Genomic DNA, 25,103 nt, shown 5'->3' on the forward strand with positions numbered 1-25,103 from the left:
GGACTGTGAAGAAGGCTGAGCGCCAAAGAATTGATGCTTTTGAACTGTGGTATTGGAGAAGACTCTTGAGAGTCCCTTGGACTGCAAGGAGATCCAACCAGTCCATTTTAAAGGAGATCAGCCCTGGGATTTCTTTGGAAGGAATGATGCTAAAGCTGAAACTCCAGTACTTTGGCCACCTCATGCGAAGAGTTGACTCATTGGAAAAGACTCTGATGCTGGGAGGGATTAGGGGCAGGAGGAGAAGGGGACGACAGAGGATGAGATGGCTGGATGGCATCACCGACTTGATGGACGTGAGTTTGGGTGAACTCCAGGAGTTGGTGATGGACAGGGAGGCCTGGCGTGCTGTGATTCACGGGGTCGCAAAGAGTCGGACACAACTCAGTGACTGAACTGAACTGAGAGCTATATGATACAAAATTATTCTTAGTTTTTCATAGCTAAGGTTTCACTATAACTAAAAATTACTTTAATCATTGACTAGACATATTCAGAAACATGCTTAGAGGAATCGCTGCTATTCGGTTCTGGTTAACAGTGAGGACCATATACTCTTGTTTTAGAAAAAAAAAAAGAAACTCTGATTTTTAAATGTGAGCTCTTTACAAATTCTAAGAGAATAAAGTAATTCAGAATTTGGTTGCTAGAGTCAAGAGATTAGAAATTTTCCATTTTAAATGGTTGGTTATTTTCAATTTTTATAAAATTATGTTTATGACATATTGTTACTTTGTTTTTCTAAAACATTCTACTATAGAACTTAATTCTTTGGAAGAGTTTTCTGTAAACCTTTAATTTTTCAGATTCTATTCCTTCATCAGTGTATAGTTAACTGTATACCCTTTGAAAAGAATTATGGAATTCCCTGGCAGTCCAGTGGTTAGCAATCCACTGTAGGGGGCAAACGCTTCACACCTGGTTAGGGGACTAAGATTCTGCATGCATGGCATGGGCAAAAAAAAAGAAAAGAAAGAAATTAAGTTACCTCTGTGGGTAAGATTTCTGGATAAAACACAGGACACCCAGTTAAATCTGAAATTCAAATGGACAACAAATGATTATTTAGTATAATTAAATATTATATTGGACGTATTTATGCCAAAAATTACCTATTGTTCATCTGAAATTCAAATTTAACTGGACATCTGGTGAAATCTGACTACCCTATGTCTCAGGGTAGTCATTACATTTCTAATAAATGTAATGAATGGTTTGAGTAGACAATCTCCAAAGACTTGCTAAGATTTAACATTGTATGATCCTTGTTTATTACAGTTAGACTTTAAAAAATATTTATTCATAATTCAAACCTTGCAACATAGGGTATCATACTAATTTATCACCATCTTATTGATGAACAAACTTACAAAATTATTTTCTAAATTTTCCTTCAGATATGGGATTACAAACACCGACTAATAAATCTATGGTAATTATAAAATTACTAGCTTCACTGAATTGACTTGACTTTAAAGTGTGAATGGAAGGATTATATTACAAAACTACCATTCCTGTGTTTCACCAACTTACTCTTAAATTCCTCAACCTCGTCTAACATTCGGGGAAAAGAGAAAAGGTGAAATATTTCAGAATTAATTGGAAGGAAGCTCTTGGGTGTTGAAATAGTAATGATAGCAATAGCTCAGCCTGTTCTATAGCATTAACAGATTGCAAAATTTGTAATATGCATAAGAATCATGAGTGGAGCTATGAGGCAACACTTAATCCAAATCAAAATATATAGAGAGAAAAGTAGCTTTACATTTGCCAGGTGTAAAACTATGTTTTAGTGATATTCCAAATAAAAGGTCACTGATTATCATAAATAGTTCCTATATATCAGGGAATGAAGAGGTTAAAACTGATACGATTGTACACAATCTTCATTAGCATCCTCAGAAAGAACATCTTAATCCCATTTTTATGTTTTTATCACCAAAATAACTGTATTTATTTAAAACATTCCCAGATCTCTGTATGAGAATATTTGTTCCTTTCTGAGCAAAGTCATCACTTTATTTAAACAGAAAATCATAAATATCTAGAAAATATATATTATTACCCCTGAAATTTACACAATAGCTCCTGTAACTATGTCATCATATAAAAACATACCAAATAAGAAAACCACTTTGTTCAAGTAGTCTTATTTTCCACCTACTCGTCTTGCAATGTCTGATAACGCTATACCTTCAACACTGACCTAGAGTTCAGAGATGGGAAAAGATGTTCAACATGCTATTTACCTAATAACATTAATTTGCTGTGGTAGTACTTTTTTAAAGTGCTATACTTGCAGCAAAGTAGCCGTAGTGTCAATAAAAAATAAAAAAGTAGAAACCAGAAGGGGTAATTTTTGTTCCTAGTTGTGCCATTTCACTCGTACTGCAGTTTTGGGCCAGTCACTTGCTGCAGTTTCCAGAACTGTTAAGTGGGGAGAGCAGTGTCTGTCTCTGCAAATACTTGAAAGGCTTGACCCAGTCTCAGTAAACAAAAATGTTTCACATGGTGTTATAGTGCAAAGTCTTTTTATTAATCATCCACCTACAAAAATTCAATAGTTCTTGACAGTGAGTTTGATTGCTTAGCACAGAGACAAAAAGAACTTAGAGATCATGGAATATTTATAGACTCATTATAGAGATAAGGAAATTGAAAATTCCCTAGTTGAGTCACTTGATTAAGATCATCAAAAGCACAAAAAGCCAGAAGTCTCAGCTTGGAGCAGGAAGACTTCTGCTTCATAAAGGGAGCCTTAACCAAGACACAGATGACTCCCATTTGCAACATTCTTTAAGAAAAGGATCTTCATTACCTTCCCTGGATGCTGATTGTATCTTCACTGGTGGTTTTTCTCTACCAGGAACAGTAACTCTCCTCATGTCACCCTGATAGTGAATAGCCAGGCCAGGGACGTGAACTCAAATCTGCCTGGCTCCAGAGCCTGAGCCACTGTGGTAGTTAGTTAATCACACACATGCTCGCTCAGCCTCCCAAGAGCAAAGGCAGAGAAGGGGGTGGCAAGCCCTGCCAGAAGGAAATGTGCTGAGACTTGTTAGATTTTTAGGCCTGGAAAGCCAGAGTCAGTGGCTGCCTGGTTCAAAGTTGTACATTTTGATACATGGAAACTGACAAGCAGTTAAGAGTTTACCGAACTCTTTAAGATTTATAAAAGGAGAAGTGTAGTTCTCAGTTATAGTTGCAATTTAATAAGCAATATTAAAATGCTAAACACCAAGATTTTAATTGTATTATATCAAATAGATACTATTTGAATTGATTTTTCATTCTTAGCCTTTTGTTAAAAGAGAGGAAATAACCATTATTTGAATGGCTTTTAAATTTTAAATCACAAGGATATTTTTTAACACCACTGATACTTTAATGACCTAAAATGGAATATTCTCTTCCAAAGAGTAAGAAAATTTACTGCCAATCAGCAACAGATTACATAATAACCGAAATTCACTTTGACAAAAAGGCATCTTAAAAAGTGAAGGAGAAAGTGGGTTTTAGACAACATGGTGCTGACCTATCTAAATCTGTAGCTTAAAATTTGGATGGGTACTGAAAAGTTGGCCCTCCTGTATGTTCATTGTACTAAATATTTTATACATCCACATGCCCATGCTTGTTTCTCCAGGCCTTATCTTTATCCTAGAAAGTATGCATATTAATTAGAAAGTCTATGCCTAGAAATGTTTCTGATGATATAGACATATAGTGCCATTTATAAGAGACATGTGATATGCAATAAACAGGAGGCATATATTACAGTAACACTTGGTAACATGAATAGTTATATTACCACTTCATTTAAGTATGTCATTTATATCACATTATAAATTTCATGAGCATTCTTTACATATAAAAATAGCTATGATTACCATGGTTATCAAAAACTATATAGTAAAGCTTTTATTAAATTTAACTGACAAACACTCATGAAGCAATTTCAATGAACAAAATGAATCCTGTAAGTTTTGCAAAGATGGGCTTGATAAAGGACAGCAATGGTATGGACGTAACAAAAGCAGAAGATATTAAGAAGAGGTGACAAGAATATACAGAAGAACTATACAAAAAAGATTTTCACGATCAAGATAATCATGATGGTGTGATCACTCACCTAGAGCTAGACATCCTAGAATGTGAAGTCAAGTGGGCCTTAGAAAGCATTGCTACGAACAAAGCTAGTGGAGGTGATGGCATTCCAGTGGAGCTATTTCAAATCCTGAAAGATGATGCTGTGAAAGTGCTGCACTCAATATGCCAGCAAATTTGGAAAACTCAGCAATGGCCACAGGACTGGAAAAGGTCAGTTTTCATTCAAATCCCAAAGAAAGGCAATGCCAAAGAATGCTCAAACTACTGCACACTTGCACTCATCTCACACGCTAGTAAAGTAATGCTCAAAATTCTCCAAGCCAGGCTTCGGCAATATGTCAACCATGAACTTCCAGATGTTCCAGATGTTTCCAGAAAAACATCTATTTCTGCTTTTTTTACTATGCCAAAGCCTTTGACTGTGTGGATGACAATAAACTGTGGAAAATTTTGAAAGAGATGGGAATACCAGACCACCTGACCTGCCTCTTGAGAAATCTGTATGCAGGTCAGGAAGCAACAGTTAGAACTGGACATGGAACAACAGACTGGTTCCAAATAGGAAAAGGAGTACGTCAAGGCTGTATATTGTCACCCTGCTTATTTAACTTCTATGCAGAGTACATCATGAGAAACGCTGGGCTGGAAGAGGCACAGGCTGGAATCAAGATTGCTGGGAGAAATATCAATCACCTCAGATATGCAGATGACACCACCCTTATGGCAGAAAGTGAAGAGGAACTAAAAAGCCTCTTGATGAAATTGAAAGAGGAGAGTGAAAAAATTGGCTTAAAGCTCAACATTCAGAAAACGAAGATCATGGCATCTGGTCCCATCACTTCATGGGAAATAGATGGGGAAACAGTGGAAACAGTGTCAGACTTTATTTTTTGGGGCTCCAAAATCACTGCAGATGGTGATTGCAGTCATGAAATTAGAACATGCTTACTCCTTGGAAGGAAAGTTATGACCAACCTAGATAGCATATTCAAAAGCAGAGACATTACTTTGCCAACAAAGGTCCGTCTAGTCAAGGCTATGGTTTTTCCAGTGGTCATGTATGGATGTGAGAGTTGGACTGTGAAGAAAGCTGAACACTGAAGAATTGATGTTTTGAACTGTGGTGCTGGAGAAGACTCTTGAGAGTCCCTTGGACTGCAAGGAGATCCAACCAGTCCATTCTAAAGGAGATCAGTCCTGGGTGTTCTTTGGAAGGACTGATGCTAAAGCTGAAACTCCAGTACTTTGGCCACCTCATGCGAAGAGTTGACTCATTGGAAAAGACTCTGATGTTGGGAAGGATTGGGGGCAGGAGGAGAAGGGGACGACAAAGGATGAGATGGCTGGATGGCATCACCGACCCGATGGACATGAGTTTGGGTAAACTCCAGGAGTTGGTGATGGACAGGGAGGCCTGGTGTGCTGAATTCATGGGGTCGCAAAGAGTCAGATATGACTGAGTGACTGAACTGAACTGAACTGAACTGAGGTTTTGTAATTACATATATTAGACATTATACTAAACATGAAATCAATTAAAAGCTGTTAAAATATTTTCCTATGTATAACTTTGTCTTCAAAAAGAAAAAAGCTTTCCAATTAAAAACAAATCGAGAATTTTTCATGAAATAGTGATTTCTAGTGCTCGCTTCGGCAGTACCTATACTAAAATTGGAAAGATACAGAGAAGATTAGCATGGCCCCTGCACAAAAATGGCATGCAAATTTATGAAGCATTCCATATTTTCATTACCAATGGTATTTTTCATAGAATGAGACCAAAACATTTTACAATTTGTATGGAAACACAAAAGATCCCCCAAACCAAAGCAATCTTAAGAAAGAAAATTGGAGCTGGAGGAATCAACCTTCCTGACTTCAGATTATACTACAAATTTAGTCATCAAGACTCTATGGTACCAGCACAAAAGCAGAAATGTAGACCAATGGAACAAGATAGAAAGCCCAGAGAAAAGCCCACACATCTGTGGGCAGCTTATCTTTGACAAAGGAGGCAAGAATATATAATGGAGAAAAGACAGCCTCATTAACAAGTGGTGCTGGGAAAACTGGACAGCTACGTGTAAAAGAATGAAATTAGAACACTTCTTACGGAGAAGGCAATGGCACCCCACTCCATTACTCTTGCTTGGAAAATCCCATGGACGGAGGAGCCTGGTAGGCTGCAGTCCATGGGGTTACTAAAAGTCAGACATGACTGAGTGACTTCACTTTCACTTTTCCTTTTCATGCATTGGAGAAGGAAATGGCAACCCACTCCAGTGTTCTTGCCTGGAGAATCCCAGGGGTGGCAGAGCCTGGTGGGCTGTCGCCTATGGGGTCGCACAGAGTCAGACACGACTGAAGCGACTTAGCAGCAGCAGCAGCAGCATGGTGGCTCAGTGGTAAAGAATCCTCCTGCCAATGCAGGAGACATGGGTTTGATCCTTGGTTCGGGAAGACTGCCTAGAGTAGGAAATGGCAACTCACTCCAGTATTCTTGTCTGGGGAATCCCATGGCCAGAACAGCCTGGCAGGCTATAGTCCCTGGGGTTGCAAAAGAGTTGGACATAACTTAGAAACTAAAAACAAATATATTTCAGAATATAGCCACAATCCCAATTTTTAACTCCCTGATGTCATCAATAAACTCATACATAAATATCTAAATAAAACATTTGCTTGCTTGAGATTAAATAGCTTCTAGAAATATAAAGTCTGAAGTAAGAGTACATCATGAGAAATGCTGGGCTGAATGAAGCACAAGCTGGAATCAAGATTGCCAAGAGAAATATCAATAACCTCAGATAGGCAGATGACACCACCCTTAAGGCAGAAAGTGAAGAACTAAAGAGCTTCTTGATGACAATGAAAGAGGAGAGTGAAATGTTGGCTTAAAGCTCAACATTCAGAAAACTAAAATCATGGCATCCAGTCCCATCACTTCATGGCACATAGATGAGGAAACAGTGGAAACTGTGACAGGCTTTCTTTTCTTGGGCTCCAAAGTCACTGCAGATGGGGATTGCAGCCATGAAATTAAAAGACGCTTGCTCCTTGGAAGGAAAGTTATGACCAACATAGACAGCATAATAGAAAGCAGAGACATTACTTTGCTGACAAAGGTCTGTTTTGTTAAGGTTATGGTTTTTCCAGTAGTCATGTATGGATATGAGAGTTGGACTATAAGGAAAGCTAAGTGCCGAAGAATTGATGCTTTTGAACTGTGGTGTTAGAGAAGACTTTTGAAAGTCTCTTGGACTGCAAGGAGATCCAACCAGTCAATCCTAAAGGAGATCAGTCCTGAGTGTTCATTGGAAGGACTGATGTTGAAGCTGAAACTCCAATACTTTGGCCACCTGATGTGAAGAACTGATTCATTTGAAAAGACCCTGATGTTGGGAAAGATTGAGGGCGGGAGGAGAAGGGGATGACAGAAGATGAGATGGTTGAATGGCATCACTGACTCAATGGACATGGGTTTGGGTGAACTCCAGGAGTTGGTGATGGACTGCCAGGGAGTCCTGGTGTGCTGCAGTCCACGGGGTCACAAAGAGTTGGACACGAATGAGCGACCGAACTGAACTGAACTGAAGAGGTCCATTAAAATTGAACACTACCTTGCAACATCTCTGATCTTGCTATGTAAACCACAGACACATACACACACACACACAATTCTGGAAGACATAAAATAATCTTTTTCTTATTGTTGTAATATGCAAAAATGAAATGCGTAAGAAGATATTTACCACCTCAGAAATGTGATATTTCCATTTTAAGTAAATCTCTTCAATAGGACTTACAGCAGTACAAAAACCATGTCTCCTGCATTGACAGGCAGTTTCTTTACCACTGAGCCAACAGGGAAGCCCTGAACAAGAGCACACCTAAATATTAAGAAAACTATCATTGTTCCAAATAATTCATAAAATATTTAGGAGGAGACACAGGTTAAATCTCTGGGTCTGGAAGATTCTGTGTAGAAGGAAATGGCAACCCACTCCAACATTCTTGTCTGGAAATCCCATGGACAGAGGAGCCTGTCCATGAGTTTGAGATTATTTAGACATACCCCTAAAATATTTAGACATACCCCAATTTCATTTTCTAACATGTTTTGCATTGCCCAGTTGAACCAGTATATGTCTTTTTATGTAAGCATATACATATTTATTTAGTATTAAACCTCTTTCCCTTTTAATATTCTCCAGCACAAATCTGAGGTCTAGATTATCATTCAGAGATATGTAGCTAAATAGACTTTCTCTCTAGGAGATACCACTTGTCCAAGGTAAGGAGCAGTGGCTGCGCTTTGCTAGAGCAGCCGTGAAGAGATACCCCATGTCCAAGGTAAGAGAAACCCAAGTAAGACGGTAGGTGTTGCAAGAGGGCATCAGAGGGCAGACACACTGAAAGCATACTCACAGAAAACTAGTCAATCTAATCACACTAGGACCACAGCCCTGTCTAACTCAATGAAACTAAGCCATGCCCGTGGGGCCACCCAAGACGGGCGGGTCATGGTGGAGAGGTCTGACAGAATGTGGTCCACTGGAGAAGGGAATGGCAAACCACTTCAGTATTCTTGCCTTGAGAACCCCATGAACAGGATGAAAAGGCAAAATGATAGGAAACTGAAAGAGGAACTCCCCAGGTCGGTAGGTGCCCAATATGCTACTGGAGATCAGTGGAGAAATAACTCAAGAAAGAATGAAGGGATGGAGCCAAAGCAAAAACAATACCCAGCTGTGGATGTGACTGGTGATAGAAGCAAGGTCTGATGCTGTAAAGAGCAATACTGCATAGGAACCTGGAATGTCAGGTCCATGAATCAAGGCAAATTGGAAGTGGTCAAACAAGAGATGGCAAGAGTGAATGTTGACATCAGCAAACTAAAATGGACTGGAATGGGTGAATTTAACTCAGATGACCATTATATCTACTACTGTGGGCAGGAATCCCTCAGAAGAAATGGGGTAGCCATTATGGTCAACAAAACAGTTCGAAATGCAGTACTTGGATGCAATCTCAAAAATGACAGAATGATCTCTGTTCGTTTCCAAGGCAAATCATTCAATATCACAGTAATCCAAGTCTATGCCCCAACCAGTAATGCTGAAGAAGCTGAAGTTGAACGGTTCTATGAAGACCTACAAGACCTTTTAGAACTAACACCCAAAAAAGATGTCCTTTTCATGATAGGGGACTGGAATGCAAAAGTAGGAAGTCAAGAAACACCTGGAGTAACAGGCAAATTTGGCCTTGGATACACAATGAAGCAGGGCAAATACTAATAGAGTTTTGCCAAGAAAATGCAGGGGTCATAGCAAACACCCTCTTCCAACAACACAAGAGAAGACTCTACACTTGGACATCACCAGATGGTCAACACCAAAATCAGATTGATTATATTCTTCGCAGCCAAAGATGGAGAAGCTCTATACAGTCAGCAAAAACAAGACCAGGAGCTGACTGTGGCTCAGATCATAAACTCCTTATTGCCAAATTCAGACTTAAATTGAAGAAAGTAGGGAAAACCACTAGACCATTCATGTATGACTTAAATCAAATCCCTTATGATTATACAGTGGAAGTGAGAAATAGATTTAAGGGCCTAGATCTGATAGATAGAGTGCCTGATGAACTATGGACTGAGGTTCCTGACATTGTACAGGAGACAGGGATCAAGACCATCCCCATGGAAAATAAATGCAAAAAAGCAAAATGGCTGCCTGAGGAGGCCTTACAAGTAGCTGTGAAAAGAAGAGAAGCGAAAAGCAAGGAGAAAAGGAAAGATATAAGCATCTGAATGCAGAGTTCCAAAGCATAGCAAGAAGAGATAAGAAAGCCTTCCTCAGTGATCAATGCAAAGAAATAGAGGAAAACAACAGAATGGGAAAGACTAGAGATCTCTTTAAGAAAATTAGAGATACCAAGGGAACATTTCATGCAAAGATGGGCTCGATAAAGGACAGAAATAGTATGGACCTAACAGAAGCAGAAGATATTAAGAAGAGATGGCAGAATACACAAAAGAACTATACAAAAAAGATCTTCACAATCCAGATAATCACGGTGGTGTGATCACTCACCTAGAGCCAGACATCCTAGAATGTGAAGTCAAGTGGGCCTTAGAAAGCATCACTATGAACAAAGCTAGTGGAGGTGATGGCATTCCAGTGGAGCTATTCCAAATCCTGAAAGATGATGCTGTGAAAGTGCTGTACTCAATATGCCAGCAAATTTGGAAAACTCAGCAGTGGCCACAGGACTGGAAAAGGTCAGTTTTCATTCCAATCCCAAAGAAAAGCAATGCCAAAGAATGCTCAAACTACCACACAATTGCACTCATCTCACACACTAGTAAAGTAATGCTCAAAATTCTCCAAGCCAGGCTTCGACATTACGTGAACCATGAACTTCCAGTTGTTCAAGCTAGTTTTAGAAAAGGCAGAGGAACCAGAGACCAAATTGCCAAAATCCGCTGGATCATGGAAAACTTATATGCAGAGTACATCATGAGAAATGCTGGACTGGAAGAAACACAAGCTGGAATCAAGATTGCCAGGAGAAATATCAATAACCTCAGATATGCAGATGACACCACCCTTATGGCAGAAAGTGAAGAGGAACTAAAAAGCTTCTTGATGAAAGTGAAAGTGGAGAGTGAAAAAGTTGGCTTAAAGCTCAACATTCAGAAAACGAAGATTATGGCATCCGGTCCCATCACTTCATGGGAAATAGATGGGGAAACAGTGGAAACAGTGTCAGACTTTATTTTTCTGGGCTCCAAAATCACTACAGATGGTGAGTGCAGGCATGAAATTGAAAGACGCTTACTCCTTGAAAGGAAAGTTATGACCAACCTAAATAGCATATTCAAAAGCAGAGACATTACTTTGCCAACAAAGGTTTGTCTAGTCAAGGCTATGGTTTTTCCTGTGGTCATGTATGGATGTGAGAGTTGGACTGTAAAGAAGGCTGAGCGCTGAAGAATTGATGCTTTTGAACTGTGGTGTTGGAGAAGACTCTTGAGAGTCCCTTGGACTGCAAGGAGATCCAACCAGTCCATTGTGAAGGAGATCAGCCCTGGGATTTCTTTGGAGGGAATGATGCTGAAGCTGAAACTCCAGTACTTTGGCCACCTCATGCGAAGAATTGACTCATTGGAAAAGACTCTGATGCTGGGAGGGATTGGGGGCAAGAGGAGAAGGGGACGACAGAGGATGAGATGGCTGGATGGCATCACTGACTTGATGGACGTTGAGTCTGAGTGAACTCCGGGAATTGGTGATGGACAGGGAGGCCTGGCGTGCTGTGATTCATGGGGTGGCAGAGTCGGACACAACTGAGCAACTGATCTTCCAGAAAAACATCTATTTCTGCTTTATTGACTATGCCAAAGCCTTTGACTTTGTGGATGACAATAAACTGTGGAAAATTCTGAAAGAGATGGGAATACCAAACCACCTGATCTGCCTCTTGAGAAATTTGTATGCAAGTCAGGAAGCAACAGTTAGAACTGGACATGGAACAACAGACTGGTTCCAAATAGGAAAAGGAGTTCGTCAAGGCTGTATATTGTCACCCTGCTTATTTAACTTCTATGCAGAGTACATCATGAGAAATGCTGGGCTGCAAGAAGCACAAGCTGGAATCAAGATTGCTGATTGAAATATCAATCACCTCAGATATGCAGATGACACCACCCTTATGGCAGAAAGTGAAGAGGAACTAAAAAGCCTCTTGATGAAGGTGAAAGAGGAGAGTGAAAAAGTTGGCTTAAAACTCAACATTCAGAAAATGAAGATCATGGCATCTGGTCCCATCACTTCATGGGAAATAGATGGGGAAACAGTGTCAGACTTTATTTTTTTGGGTTCCAAAATCACTGCAGATGGTGACTGCAGCTATGAAATTAAAAGACGCTTACTCCTTGGAAAGAAAGTTATGACCAACCTAGATAGCATATTGAAAAGCAGAGACATTACTTTGCCAACAAAGGTTCGTCTAGTGAAGGCTATTGTTTTTCCAGTGGTCATGTATGGATGTGAGAGTTGGACTGTGAAGAAGGCTGAGAGCCGAAGAATTGATGCTTTTGAACTGTGGTGTTGGAGAAGACTCTTGAGAGTCCCTTGGACTGCAAGGAGATCCAACCAGTCCATTCTGAAGGAGATCAGCCCTGGGATTTCTTTGGAGGGAATGATGCTAAAGCTGAAACTCCAGTACTTTGGCCACCTCATGCGAAGAGTTGACTCATTGGAAAAGACCCTGATGCTGGGAGGGCCTGGGGGCTGGAGGAGAAGGGGACGACAGAGGATGAGACGGCTGGATGGCATCACTGACTCAATGGACGTGAGTCTGAGTGAGCTCCAGGAGTCGGTGATGGACAGGGAGGCCTGGTGTTCTGAATTCATGGGGTTGCAAAGAGTCAGACACGACTGAGCGACTGAACTGCTGCTGCTGTTGCTGCTAAGTCGCTTCAGTCGTGTCTGACTCTGTTCGACCCCAGAGACGGCAGCCACCAGGCTCCCCTGTCCCTGGAATTCTCCAGGCAAGAACACTGGAGTGGGTTTCCATTTCCTTCTCCAAAACATGAAAGTGAAAAGTGAAAGTGAAGGCGCTCAGTCCTGTCTGACTCTTTGAGACCCCATGGACTGCAGCCTACCAGGGTCCTCCGTCCATGGGATTTTCCAGGCAAGAGTACTGGAGTGGGTTATCATTGCCTTCTCTGAGTGACTGAACTGAACTGAACTGAGAATTTCTCTCTAGCTAGTATTTTGAAATTACGTCCATGCAGAGAATAAATCTTCTCTCTCTAATAGAACAAACTCAACTTTTATCTGTTCCTTTTTAAATAATCCACTAGACCCTTTGAATTGGAAAGACCTTCCCTGACTTGAGGTCCCACTTACCTCTTACAAGTAACCTAGAAGTGGAGTTTTTAAGGATTCCCTTACTCCTTAATAGGGCGTTCCTGGTAGCGCAGCTGGTAAAGAATCCGCCTGCAATGCAGGAGACCTGGGTTGGATTCCTGGGTCAGAAAGATCTACTGGAGAGGGATAGGCTACCCATTCCAATATTCCTGGGCTTCCCTTGTGGCTCAGCTGGTAAAGAATCTGCCTGCAATGGGGGAGACCTGGGTTCGATCTCTGGGTTGGGAAGATCCCTAGAGAAGGGAATGGCTACCCACTCCAGTATTCTGGCCTGGAGAATTCCATGGAAAGAGTTCCATTCCTTTCATTTCTAAAAAGCAACAGTAAATAATGAAACATTTCAAATAAAGTTTCTGTGAGAAACATAAACACAAATAAAAAACACCTGCCATTTATTCTGGAATGTGAAAACTGACTGCTTGTAATAGCACTGTATTTGAATAAGTCATACTGTCACAGTGACCTTTACTGATATACTATTTCCCAATATAAAGCATCAATCCTGCTGCTTAAAAGATCTTTTTTTGTGTGCAAGACCTGCAGATCCATCAGGTAACAAAATAATGATTTGCTATCTGTATAGTCCATGCGGTTGCAGAGAGTCGGACATGACTGAGTGACTTTCACTTTCACTTTACTCCTTAATTCATTCCACAAATACATGCAGAGAACTTCCCATGTTCTGGGCTGTTCTTTCAGGACATAGAATAAGAGATGTCCCCCTAAACACTCTAATTGTGTTCTTCTGTAAATGAATGACTGAAACAAAGTGTCATGGGGCCTGGCCCCGCCTTTCAGAATCTAAAGGGGGCTAACCATGACTGGATCAAGAGGTCAAAGGAGATTTCCAAATAGAAATTGAGCAGAATCTTGGAAACTTGGACAATTTTGCAGTAGTTGATCACAACGAGAGGAAAGGATGCGGGGAGTAGGAATAATTTCCCACTATTATATATAAAGACTTATAGCAACTTTGTTTACTATTTTGCTAATGAACTATGTAACCAGCAGACTATAGGGGGAACAGTTTAGTGCCTACCATATGAGAACACCAAGTCTAGCCTATTAGGGGTTCTGAAAATGGTCAACTATATCTAAGGTAGTCTAAGGCATACTGGACAACAAATTGCTCCAATATTTTAGAAGCTTAAGCCAAAACAAGTTTATTTCTTGCTTTATGCAGATTCTGTTGTAGGTCCTGGGCTATCCAGGGCAGCTGTGCTCACGGTAATTAATAGGGCATCCCAGGGTCCTTCAGTCCTGTGCCACTTCCATCTTATTATAACCTTCCGTGATTGCAGCAGCAAGGGAAGGGAACCTAGAGAACCAAGCGCTAGCCTGTCAATGAGTCTACCAGGAAATGAAACATTACATGTCTGTTCACATTTACTGACAAGTTACATCACCATACCTAATTTCAGTGGGGTGGAGAGTATAATCCTCCCCTATACCTAAACCCAGAAAGAGGACAGGAAAAATTGGCAAGCACTCAAAATGCCTTCAGCAGTCATGAAATGTTATGGTAACGTTTTATGGTTCAGATTAGATTAATGGAGTTTACTGCTGCTGCTGCTGCTGCTGCTGCTGCTAAGTTGCTTCAGTCGTGTCCAACTCTGTGCGACCCCATAGACGGCAGCCCACTAGGCTCCTCTGTCCCTGGGATTCTCCAAGCAAGAATACTGGAGTGGGTTGCCATTTCCTTCTCCAATGCATGAAAGTGAAAAGTGAAAATGAAGTCGCTCAGTCATGTCTGAGTTTTAGCGACCCCATGGACTACAGCCTACCAGGCTCCTCCATCCATGGGCTTTTCCAGGCAAGAATACTGGACAGGGTTGCCATTGCCTTCTCCGAAGGTTGAAACTAACTAAAGTTTATTCTTCATCTAGCGATTGAAAGTTACATATCTGATTCATGAAACTGTTTAACCTGTGTCATTTAAAGACTAAAATTCAGATGGATTTAAACGGAGTGATTTGATTATTAATATCAAAGAAAATATTGAAAAGCAAATTTTTCTGGTATGGTTCTGATATTGGAATCCACATAAGCTACTTTTTTCTCCTTTTTATACTCAGAGATAAACTGAAAGACATATATCACTCACAGGAGGGAATAAATATTAAATTAATGCCTCTCCATAGAGACAAAAGGCATACTACTAGATATTTAGTATGTTACTTAGTTTCAGCAATCTTTGTATCAGTCACTGTAGTTTCAGCTACAATGGGTATATAACTGAGAGAACACTTAGTCAAGCAGTGGTTCTAAGTATCAACCTAATTTTTACCACCTTCCAAATGTTATTGTGTCAATAGGGTGAAATAGCTAACAGATGTACTACACGATGCTAATACCACAGTACAGGCCTCATTTACGACCTTCTTTCACTTAACCTCTCTACTACAGTTGATGGAAATACTTTAAACTGTAAAGTTACTTTCTTAATTAATTCACATTATTTTTCGGAATGCAAACTTTCTTTCGGGCCCATCAGAAATGGCTTGCGCCTTACAAAACCTGGCAGGCACATATAGTAGCACACAGGATTTACCAATACTTGTCAGGTGTAAAGAATCCCGTAAAGAGCATGCACGTGGGAACTAAAACATACACAAGTACATGGTTGTGCCTATGTGAGTCCTTTCTTCCCGTAAAACTTTGAAGAGGTGAATAAAACCTTCATTCCATTGTTAGTTTATAGATCGTTATTAGACATAATATTGTCTGGTCCTCATGTCACAGCTGTTAAAAGCTTAAAAATTAAAAAAAAGAAGGGAAAAAAATGCCTCTGAAGACAGGACAAGCTTAAACCTGCCACCAATTAGAAAGATCACAGTGTCACAGGTATGCTTTTAACAGGATAGCAACCTCAGAGGTCAAGTTGGGGGGAGGGGAAGAAAGCGCCCTGGACAGAGGTCAGCGCAGGGAGGGCAAGCTGCAGGCCCCAGCCTGAGGGTTTCTTCCGGTACTTCCGCAGCGCCCAGGTCCTCCGCTCCGGTCCTCGCAAGGGGGTACGCTCCTTTCCTCCCCACCTGTCCGGCTGGGCTTCCCGAAGCGATGCCCTAGCGGTGGGAGTGAGAACACGCCGGGCGGGAGCCTCCTTTCGGTTCGGCTCCCCGAGCTGGACCCCGAAACCCCAGGGGAAGGAAACTACTATTCAGTGCTCTCCCATCCCCGCCCCGTTCCTCTCTCCGGCTCGCTGCCTGTCTCGCTTTGATGCCGCCGAGCCCCATCGCCACTTCTGGGCGGCCGTCTAGCGGAGGCGGCTGCGAGCTCCCGGGCTCCAGGGACGGAGATGGGGCAGGGTGAGTGAGCCGGCCCGGCGAGAGGCTCCGCACCGCCCCGCACCCGCCCACGGGCAGAAGAGGCGCTGTCTGGCCCGCCCGCGCGGGGCAGAGTCTGGGAGAGGCTTGCCGCTCTCTTCCTCCCAGTCCCGGCTGGCAGCCGAACGCGAGAGCGCCGGCCGAGGGAGGGAAGAGTGGGAGAGGAAGCCGCGGGAGAGAACAGGGAGCCACTGTGTCCTTTTGAAAAGAAAGTAGGAACCCTGGGTGGGAAAAAACAAAGGCGCCCTCCCAACTTTTCTTCGCGGAAAGTTTTCCCAGGGCGTTTTGTTTGTGCGAACTCGGCCGGCGGAGCCCGGGATCGCGCTGCCGGCGTGGCGGCTGTGCCTATGCGCCTCGCCCCGCTCCTCCTCCTTCCAGCCTGGGCAGCTCCGCTCCCTCCCCGAGAGGCGCCAAATGGCTACCCGGTAACCTCGCGGGGCGGGGGCTGCAGCGCCGCCTCCTGCCGCCACCGCTCCGGGCGGCCGCTAGACCAGGCGGCAGCGCTGCCCGCGGGCGGGGAGCCGGGCCCGCAGGTGGAAGCGCACCCTGGAGGCGGGCGGGCGGGTCCCGGGCTGGGGGCGGCTCGGGCGGGCTCTAGTGCGGCCAGCCCCGCTTGGGCCTCGGGTAAACGTGCGTCCCGCCCTGACCCGCCGGCCTCTCCCACTCCAGCAGTGACGCGCCGCCTCGAAGCCAGAGCCCGCGCAGCGCCCCGCAAGGCGATGGACGGCCGAGCCCCGCGCGTGCAGGACGCTCCGGCGGCACTCCTGCCGGCCGCACCCGCAGGGTAAGCTTCGAGCGCCGCGCCGCCGCTCACCCGGGAGGTCGAGAGCTGCCGGGCCTTCATCCGTCACCTGGCTGGCAGCTCGCCGCCCCGTCGGCGGCCGAATTCACCAGCCGCGGGACACGCGGCCGACGGGGCTGCTTCCTCCCGGCCTCTTCGGAGGCCGCCCCAGGGTGGGGGCTCGGTAGCTTTTGATTGCTTTCCTACCCGGGCTGCTCTGAGTTGCTAAAGGGCAGCTAAATGCCAAGAATTGGGTAAGGACTCCGGGAGCAAAAATGGTAACAAAGGGCTCCTTGTTGGGGCTCTGGGAGACCGGCGGACGGTACCTGTAAGTGAGCTCCTGAGAAAGGGAAAAAAGTTTCCTTGGCCGAGGGCTGAGGCTCAGCAGGTGAGCCGTGTCAAGGTGACTGTAAGGAAGAGGTTTTCTGCGAGCGGGTGGAGGGCGACAGGACGGTGTGCCAGCTGTCAGCCCGCAATGACAGTTCCGGGACCCGGCCGGGTGCGCGCCTCTGATTGGGGGTATGTGTGTGCCTGTGGCCAATTGCCAGTGCCAAAGTCTAGCGCAGAGTCAGACCGCAGACAGGGTACATTTCTTTGTACCCTCACATGTTTAGGAGAGATTGGAATGGAAGGGGCTGTCACATGGTGAGTTAATATTCAGTGGAGCACGTCTTCCTGCCAGATATGCTAATAATCACCTTGCTAAGCGTTTGGGTAAACAGTAATGAGAACAGGTAGTTCTGCAAGAGGTGGGGAGAACCTGAGAATAACCTTCGTCTTGGTAAACAGTGAAGGCTTAACATGGGCGCTAGTTGAACTTCTGAAGTGGGAAATCCCTTTGGGAAAGTGTAGCATTTTCCTTCAAATGTTCCCCCAATTCAGTTTCTTTTCCGATAGTTAATCGGAACACAGCAGTGCTCTCAAGAGACCATGACCATTCAGAAAAGAATCGGGAAGGAAAAGTCTGTTTTATAGCTAATGAATGAGAGTTGTACAGTTTTCTTGATTTGAGAGTAGAAAAATCATTTTTACCCCGGAACATGACACACGTTTCCTTAGAAGCAAGTCACAGCATGTTTATTCATCAGAGACCATTCGAACATTGGCAGTTGTCTAGAGGAAACATGGAAAAGTCTCAAAGCAGCATGACTAATATAAAAGATATTTAGTATAATGCTTACGTAGAGGAAACATGCAGTGTATGAATTAATTCTTTTTCTTTCAATTAGTTATCTTCTCCCCTCTGCAAACAGCTGTATTTCTGTTGACTTCCGTTCCTATTCTTTACCCAGTTTTTTCATTATTTAGATATGATCATATATATTATCACATTAGGATGTATGGGGAAAGAAGTACCTTGGCAGGAAGATATTAATCATAAAAGCATGAACGTCTAAAGGCAGCTGCGGGAATACTGAAATGTATTCAGGTTACCTCAAAATAAAATAGTATTAAATTGGTGAATTTGAAAGTGGATTAGATTAAGGTACTATTTGGGCTTCCTCCATGGCTCAGTGGTAAAGAATCTGCCTGCAATGTAGGAGACAGGAGTGGAGGGTTGGATCCCTGACTGGGGAAGCTCCCCTGGATGAGGAAATGGCAACTCACTCCAATATTCTTGCCTGGAAAATCCCAGGGACAGAGGAGCTTGACGGGCTACAGTCCATAGGGTTGCAGAGAGTCTGACATTACTGAGCACACACACAGATACTATTTAAAAAAAAAAAAGAAAGAACCCAGCATATGCATGTACACAAAATAACACTAGTATACTTTTATGGGTGTTCAGAAGTCAAATAATTCTGTGAGTAAAATAGGCGAGGTCAGATGCCTCTGACATAAAGGAAATGAGAAGAGCTTTCTAATGATAAGCATGACTGTAGTAGGACACGTCAGATTTTACTTTTGAGGATTTAAAGGTTAAACTGAAATTCTGTGCTACAAAAGAATGTATAAAATTGCTTTATCTAACTTCTCAAATATGAAGAAAATACATTTTAGAAAATTTGTCCTGACCTCTCCAAATTTAAAAAGAGATAAGTTGAAAAATGCTTCAACATCTAAAATAGCATCCCCTCCCCCATATCATTTTACTCTGTATTATTTGGAGACGTTAACAATATTTGAAAGGTATAAATGTTAACCAAAAAAATTACTTCTCTGCTTTCACTTGTCTATCTTGTCCCTGGGTGTATTCCAAGTGCCTTTTATATAGTATTTGTTGAATATTCATTATTCAATATTACTTTTGTTCTTTTTTCTCAAAACCCTAATACATTAAAAAGGTTTTAATTCTGAGGGGAAAAAAGGAATTATCAAAGAGATGGACAATTCTTTGGGAAGTGGTAGGGCCAATCTATATGTTATAATAAAATGTTAGGTTTGGAAAGTACATTCTTTACTAATCATGATTCATGACTCCAATATGAGGCCTAGCTTAGTCCTTATTCTTGAATATTGCTGCTCTAAAGGATGCTTCTGTATGTACTTTTCCAAGTTTTAGATCCTTGTAACATGTCATTTTAAAGAAATTTAATGCAATTCCTTATTTTACAAATGAGAATCTGAAGCACAGAGACAGTGATTTTCGAAGGCCTAGAGCAAATTAATGGCAAAACCTGAAGAAAAACCCAGGGTGTTAGTCGCCTAGTTCATTGCATTAATTGCTTTTAATCTTTTTCAGATCACAATATGATAACGTATCAGCTGGATACATTATCTTTAGAGCTACTAGTGCTGGTGATTTTACTTGCCAAAGTAGATAGATATTTTTAACTCTTTGAAATTTAAATGTCAAAAGTTGACCTTGCTTTGAGGGACCTTATTGGTGTTTTGATTCTGAAACAAATTTTCAGGCATGGCACATTTGCATATTGCTTTATCGTCTTGCAGCATTGGAACTATGGAACTAATTGAAGGCATAGTAAAAAAACTAAGAAGAAATGATTTAGCAGCTGCTTCCTTTAGTTGTTATTTGGAGGCTTTGGTTCGAAAGTTTTACTTTTGATTGTTTAAACAGGTCTTGTTAGCTAACATGTATTGACTACTTAGAAGCTGAATGCCTTAGCAAAGGTTTCAACATAATCACCTGGGTATCTTTAAAATAGGTACACATGCTCTCACACTTCTGCCTATCCTAATTTTAAGGGGTCTAGGAGGGGAAGAGGACATGGGGAATTTTAAAATACTGCTAGGTGATTCTAATATGCAACCAGATCTGAGAATCACTGATTAAGCAGGTATCACCAGCTGAGATAGAGATGAAGCCATAAATGGAATGGAGGCTGCTATTAATCATTTTTAGCGAACTCAAGACCCTAGAGTTCAGCTTTCTTTTTACCTTTTGAAAGATTCCATTTAGATGCTCTATAGTATTGTTTAATTTTTATTTTACTTTTTTACTCTTTGAGGAAGTATATTAACTCCATTTTATGATTTTGGAACTGGGGCTCAGATAACTTAATTAACATACGCAAGGCTATACAATGCTAAGATATGCAAGAGTAATAAAAACAAGGTCTGATCCCCAAAACTATGCTCTTCATCCCTAGGCCTGTTACCCAGGATGTTTGCTACCCTGGATGATACTGAATGAATTATTTAAAGTGGCCTTATGCATATGTTGTCTTGATTCTTCTTAAAATTATGTTTGTAGTATCTTTAAAAAAACAAAATCCTACAAAATTGAATGCATATGAAAAAAACCCAAAGCCTACCATTTAAAAGGAACTTAAATTTTTGGTTTATATCTTTAAAGTCATATTTAACATTTTCATGTGTTTGGGATGATTTATCTCATAGTAAACTGGCACCTTTCTTTTTGTCAGATGACAGATATGTCATAGCTGTACTTATTTTTGCTCTTAGGCAGCAATTAAATTTATTATAGCATAGTTTCAAATGTAGGATTTTTGACCAAATAAGAAAAATAAAAGTGTTTATTAAGACACTGCTAGACATTTTCTTCAAAGTCTATAATTTTCTCTGAATGTATTAGAGGGTAATTTAATACTGTTATCACTTAACCTAATTATTGAAATGCCAGTTGTATTTATATAATAGATTTCAAGCTTCATGTTATTGAGACAACTGCTCTAATGCAATTAATTAGTCAAAACTTGTAAGCCCTTATTTTATATAAAATACATTTTTCTGGGCACGGGGAGACTGGCTCCTGATCTAAAGAGTTTTACAAAAAAACTATTTGTAACTATGCAGGAAAAAAAAGAAAGTGCTGTTAGTGTAGAAGTGGTACTTTGATATTAACTTTAAAAGCATATGCTTAGGATTTAACATATAATGTCATGGTTCATTGGTCAGCAAACTTTGTTCAGAAGGTTGAAATGGGCTCTCTATCTGTTTGTATTATGTTTTCCTCCTTTTTTTTTTTTTTATTGTGGTGTAGTATACACAAAATTTACCATCTTAACCATTTATAAGTGTACAGTTCAGTATTGGGTACACTCATATTGTTGTGCAACTGTTATCACCGTCTGTCTCCAGAACTCTTTTCATCTTGCATAATAGAAACTCTGTACCCTTTGAACACTAACTCCCCATTTCTCTTCTCCCCACCACTCCTGACATCTGCTCTTCCGCTTTCTATCTGCATGATTTTGGACTACTCTGATTACCTCGCATCAGTGGAATCAGTCTTTTGTCTTTTTGTGACTGACTTAGTTCACTTATTATAGTATCCTCAAGATTCATCTATGTTGTATCCTATATCAGAATTTCCTTCCTTTTTGAGACTGAATAGCAATTTACTTTTATGCACTTATTTATCGATGGACACGGGTTGCTCCCCATGTTTTAGCTACTGTGTAGCTGTTAGGAACATGAGTGTTTAGCTATCTCTTTGGGACCCTGCTTTCAGTTCTTCTGAAGCAGAATTACTAGATCTTATGGTCATCCTGGGCTTCCCAGGTGGCGCTAGTGGTAAAGAACCCTGCTGCCAATGCAGGAGACATAAGTGACGCAGATTCGATCTCTGGATTGGGAAGATCCCCTGGAGTAGAAAATGGCAACCCACTCCAGTATTCTTGCCTGGAGAATCACATGGACAGAGGAGCCTGGTGGGCTACTGTCTATTGGTTCTCAAAGAGCCAGACACGATTGAAGCGACTTAACACAGCACACACAGCATGGTCATCCTATTTTTAATTTTTTCAAGGACAGCTTTACTGTTTTCCATAGCAGCTATACCATTTTGCATTTCCCAGAACAGAGCACAAGGCTTTTGGTTTTTCTACATCCTTGCCAACACTTGTTATTTTATTTTTTTTGAAAGCAACCATTCTGTTACGCGTGAGATGGTATCTCGTTGTAGTTTTGATTTGCTTTTCTCTAATGATATTGAGCATCATATCACATGCTTATTGGCCATTTGTATATCTTCTCTTGAGAAATGTCTATTAAAGCTTTTGCCTGTGTTTCATTTGGTTTGCTTCTTTTGGCTGTTGAGTTTCAGGAATTCTCCTCATAGTCCAGATGGTAATCCCTTATCCTCTACCTGTCTTTGTAAGGCGTTATTGGCACACGCCCATACCCACTCATTTGCATATCGTTTATGGCTGCTTTCATATTATAGCTGAGTAGTCCAGGCAGAGATATTATGATCTGTAAGCTAAAAATATTAGCCTTCTGTCCATGTACAGAAAAAGTTTGCTGATCCCATGGGCCAACTTATGAAATTGGTAAATGAAGTAGTGGTGATTCCAAATTTATTTACTTGGGAGGGAGGCATGTAAGTATTGAACTTATAAATTAGAACAAAATGATATTTGTTTGCATAAAGCAAGATAATTCTTCTAGTAAGCGTTTATATTCAGTGGTGATCAGTGGTTGTGTTTCCTCCTGCCCCTGCCAACTGAAAACTTAGGCTTGGCCTGTTGGCAAGCAATGTGGAAATTATAACATTGATGTGATATCAGAATATATTTTAAAGAAAAGTTCTACACTTCTGTGCTGGAGATTCTGTCATGAAAAATGACTGATGTATGATAGAGGTGTTTAGAAACAAACGTGCCTAGGAGAAGCTTGACCAAAGGTATACTTAATTCCTATCTAGTTTTTTTCAGCCTATACCTATTTTCAGTTAAGCAAACTGTCTTTATAATAGTGTTTCATATCCTGCAGCTTTTAGTGCTCTAACATTAGAGTGACAGTTATTAGAAGACCTTTTTTTTTTTTTAATGACTTTGCTAAATTTTTTCCCATCTGTTACAGTAAAAACAAACTAAAAGTATGGGAGAAAGAAGTTTCCCATGGCTATTTATAAAGGGCCAAATGTCTTCAGTTTTGATACAAACTTCATATCTGAGGAATGAATCCCTTGGAAAAGATTCTCAAAGACTGACTAGTCTTTAGAAAAATGCTAGAGTGAGCTTGTTTCCCCCACCCCATACTTTAAGTTCACACTGCTGCTTATAAACTTAAATAAGTTGAAACTATTTATTGACTTTGGACATTAAAAAAAAAAAGAAAAAAACCTGTGGAAGGGAGTCCCTGGTAGTCTAGTGGTTAGGATTCAAAACTTACACTGCGGAGGCTTGAGTTCAATCCCTGATCCTGTGTGCCACACCATACAGTCAAAATACAAAAAAAAAATAATTAAAAACAATCTCACTTCAGATGAGCATGTATACTTAGGAGTGGAATTGCTAAGTCAGAAGAGTATGCATGTATATTCATCTTTTATAGACAATCATTTTTCCAAAGTGATTCCACCAATTTATACTTCCCATCAGCAACATGTGAAAGTTCTAGTCGTTCCACAGTTTTGCTAAGAATTAGTAATGGTCAGTCTTTTCCACTTTAGTTTTTCTGTCAAGTATGTAAAAATACTGCATTCTATAATATCTCAATAAAGCTGGGGGGGGGGATGGAAAAAAAATGCTGTGGAGTTGAATTGTGGAGTAGTTTGACCAAGAAATGCTTTAAGTGGGATACTCATCTCATCATCACAACAGCAAAGAATGCAGACAGGAGAAACAGTTTAAGTTCAACTCATAGAAAGCCAAAAACTAAGAATTATTTGCAACTTTTACTGTATTTTAAATAGCTACACATCTTTACAAAGGTTACAGTTTCCAAGTTTCACAGGGAACAAATGAAGATATTTAGGTATCCTATATGGGGCAGTATCGTGATGTGCCTTTTCACTCTGTGTAGCTCAGACTGATAGCTCAGACAGAGGCAGGCTTAACTGAGTCATTTTCTTAACCTCTACTCTCTAGAAAAAAAAAAAACGGGTAGCCTCATTATGGCTTTCAGGTATGTGGTTGTGACATGGTGAGGATGGAGGTGCTAGGTGAGCAGGGAGAAGAATGATGTCTGAATTCCTGTTCTTTCCTGTAGGTACTCATGTACCCTTCCTATTGAATGCCCTCCTCCACTGAAAGCAGAGCTTTAGAGACAATGTAAATAAATAATTACTTTTTGAAAAAGAGTATGGGTTAATAGGACAGGGGTTTTCCTTGGTTGCCTCAGGCTTGGAGAAAATTGCTTTGGATGGAATTAAAAGTGAAAATGCCATCCATATTGGATGGGATTTGATTTTTTAGAATAGCTCAGTTGGTAAAGAATCTGCCTGCAATGCAGGAGACCCTGGTTAGATTCCTGGGTTGGGAAGATCCGCTGGAGAAGGAATAGGCTACCCACTCCAGTATTCTTGGGCTTCCCTTGTGGCTCAGCTGGTAAAGAATCCACCTGCAATGTGGGAGACCTGGGTTCGATCCCTGGGTTGGAAAGATTCCCCTGGAGAAGGGAAAGGCTACCCACTCCAGTATTCTGGTCTGGAGAATTCCATGGACTGTATAGTCCATGGAGTCACAAAGAGTTGAATACGACTGAGCGAGTTTCACTTTCAAAATGGTTCAGAGTTGAGCCTCTGCAGTGGGATCAGAAAAGAACCTGAGATACAACACTTTGGGTTCAAAATGTGGATCT

General features: G+C 41.3%; 1 protein-coding gene and 2 non-coding genes across 6 annotated transcripts in view; 2 read left to right on the top strand and 1 right to left on the bottom strand.

Annotated features, from left to right (window-relative positions):
• Positions 1–5,751: 5,751 nt before the first annotated feature.
• Positions 5,752–5,858, top strand: LOC112443710 (U6 spliceosomal RNA). The gene has a single exon (XR_003032125.1). It is a non-coding gene; the product is annotated as a U6 spliceosomal RNA (small nuclear RNA).
• Positions 5,859–16,286: 10,428 nt separating this feature from the next.
• COBLL1 (cordon-bleu WH2 repeat protein like 1) overlaps positions 16,287–25,103 on the top strand; it is a 167,905-nt gene continuing 159,088 nt past the window's right edge. For 3 of the 4 annotated variants that reach the window (XM_059878204.1, XM_059878197.1, XM_059878199.1), the window contains exons 1-2: positions 16,287–16,354; positions 17,042–17,156. In XM_059878204.1, coding sequence (XP_059734187.1) covers positions 16,345–16,354; positions 17,042–17,156 — 125 coding nt within the window. In that variant the 5' untranslated portion in view covers positions 16,287–16,344. Of the gene's footprint in view, positions 16,355–16,478; positions 16,798–17,041; positions 17,157–25,103 lie in introns of those variants that run through there. The other variant, XM_059878200.1, reaches the window with a different exon arrangement.
• Positions 16,470–16,529, bottom strand: MIR11978 (microRNA mir-11978). Its single transcript, NR_162259.1, has one exon. It is a non-coding gene; the product is annotated as a microRNA mir-11978 (primary transcript).

The sequence above is a fragment of the Bos taurus genome, chromosome 2 (genome assembly GCF_002263795.3).
Source record: "Bos taurus isolate L1 Dominette 01449 registration number 42190680 breed Hereford chromosome 2, ARS-UCD2.0, whole genome shotgun sequence".
Classification (NCBI taxonomy): domain Eukaryota; kingdom Metazoa; phylum Chordata; class Mammalia; order Artiodactyla; family Bovidae; genus Bos; species Bos taurus.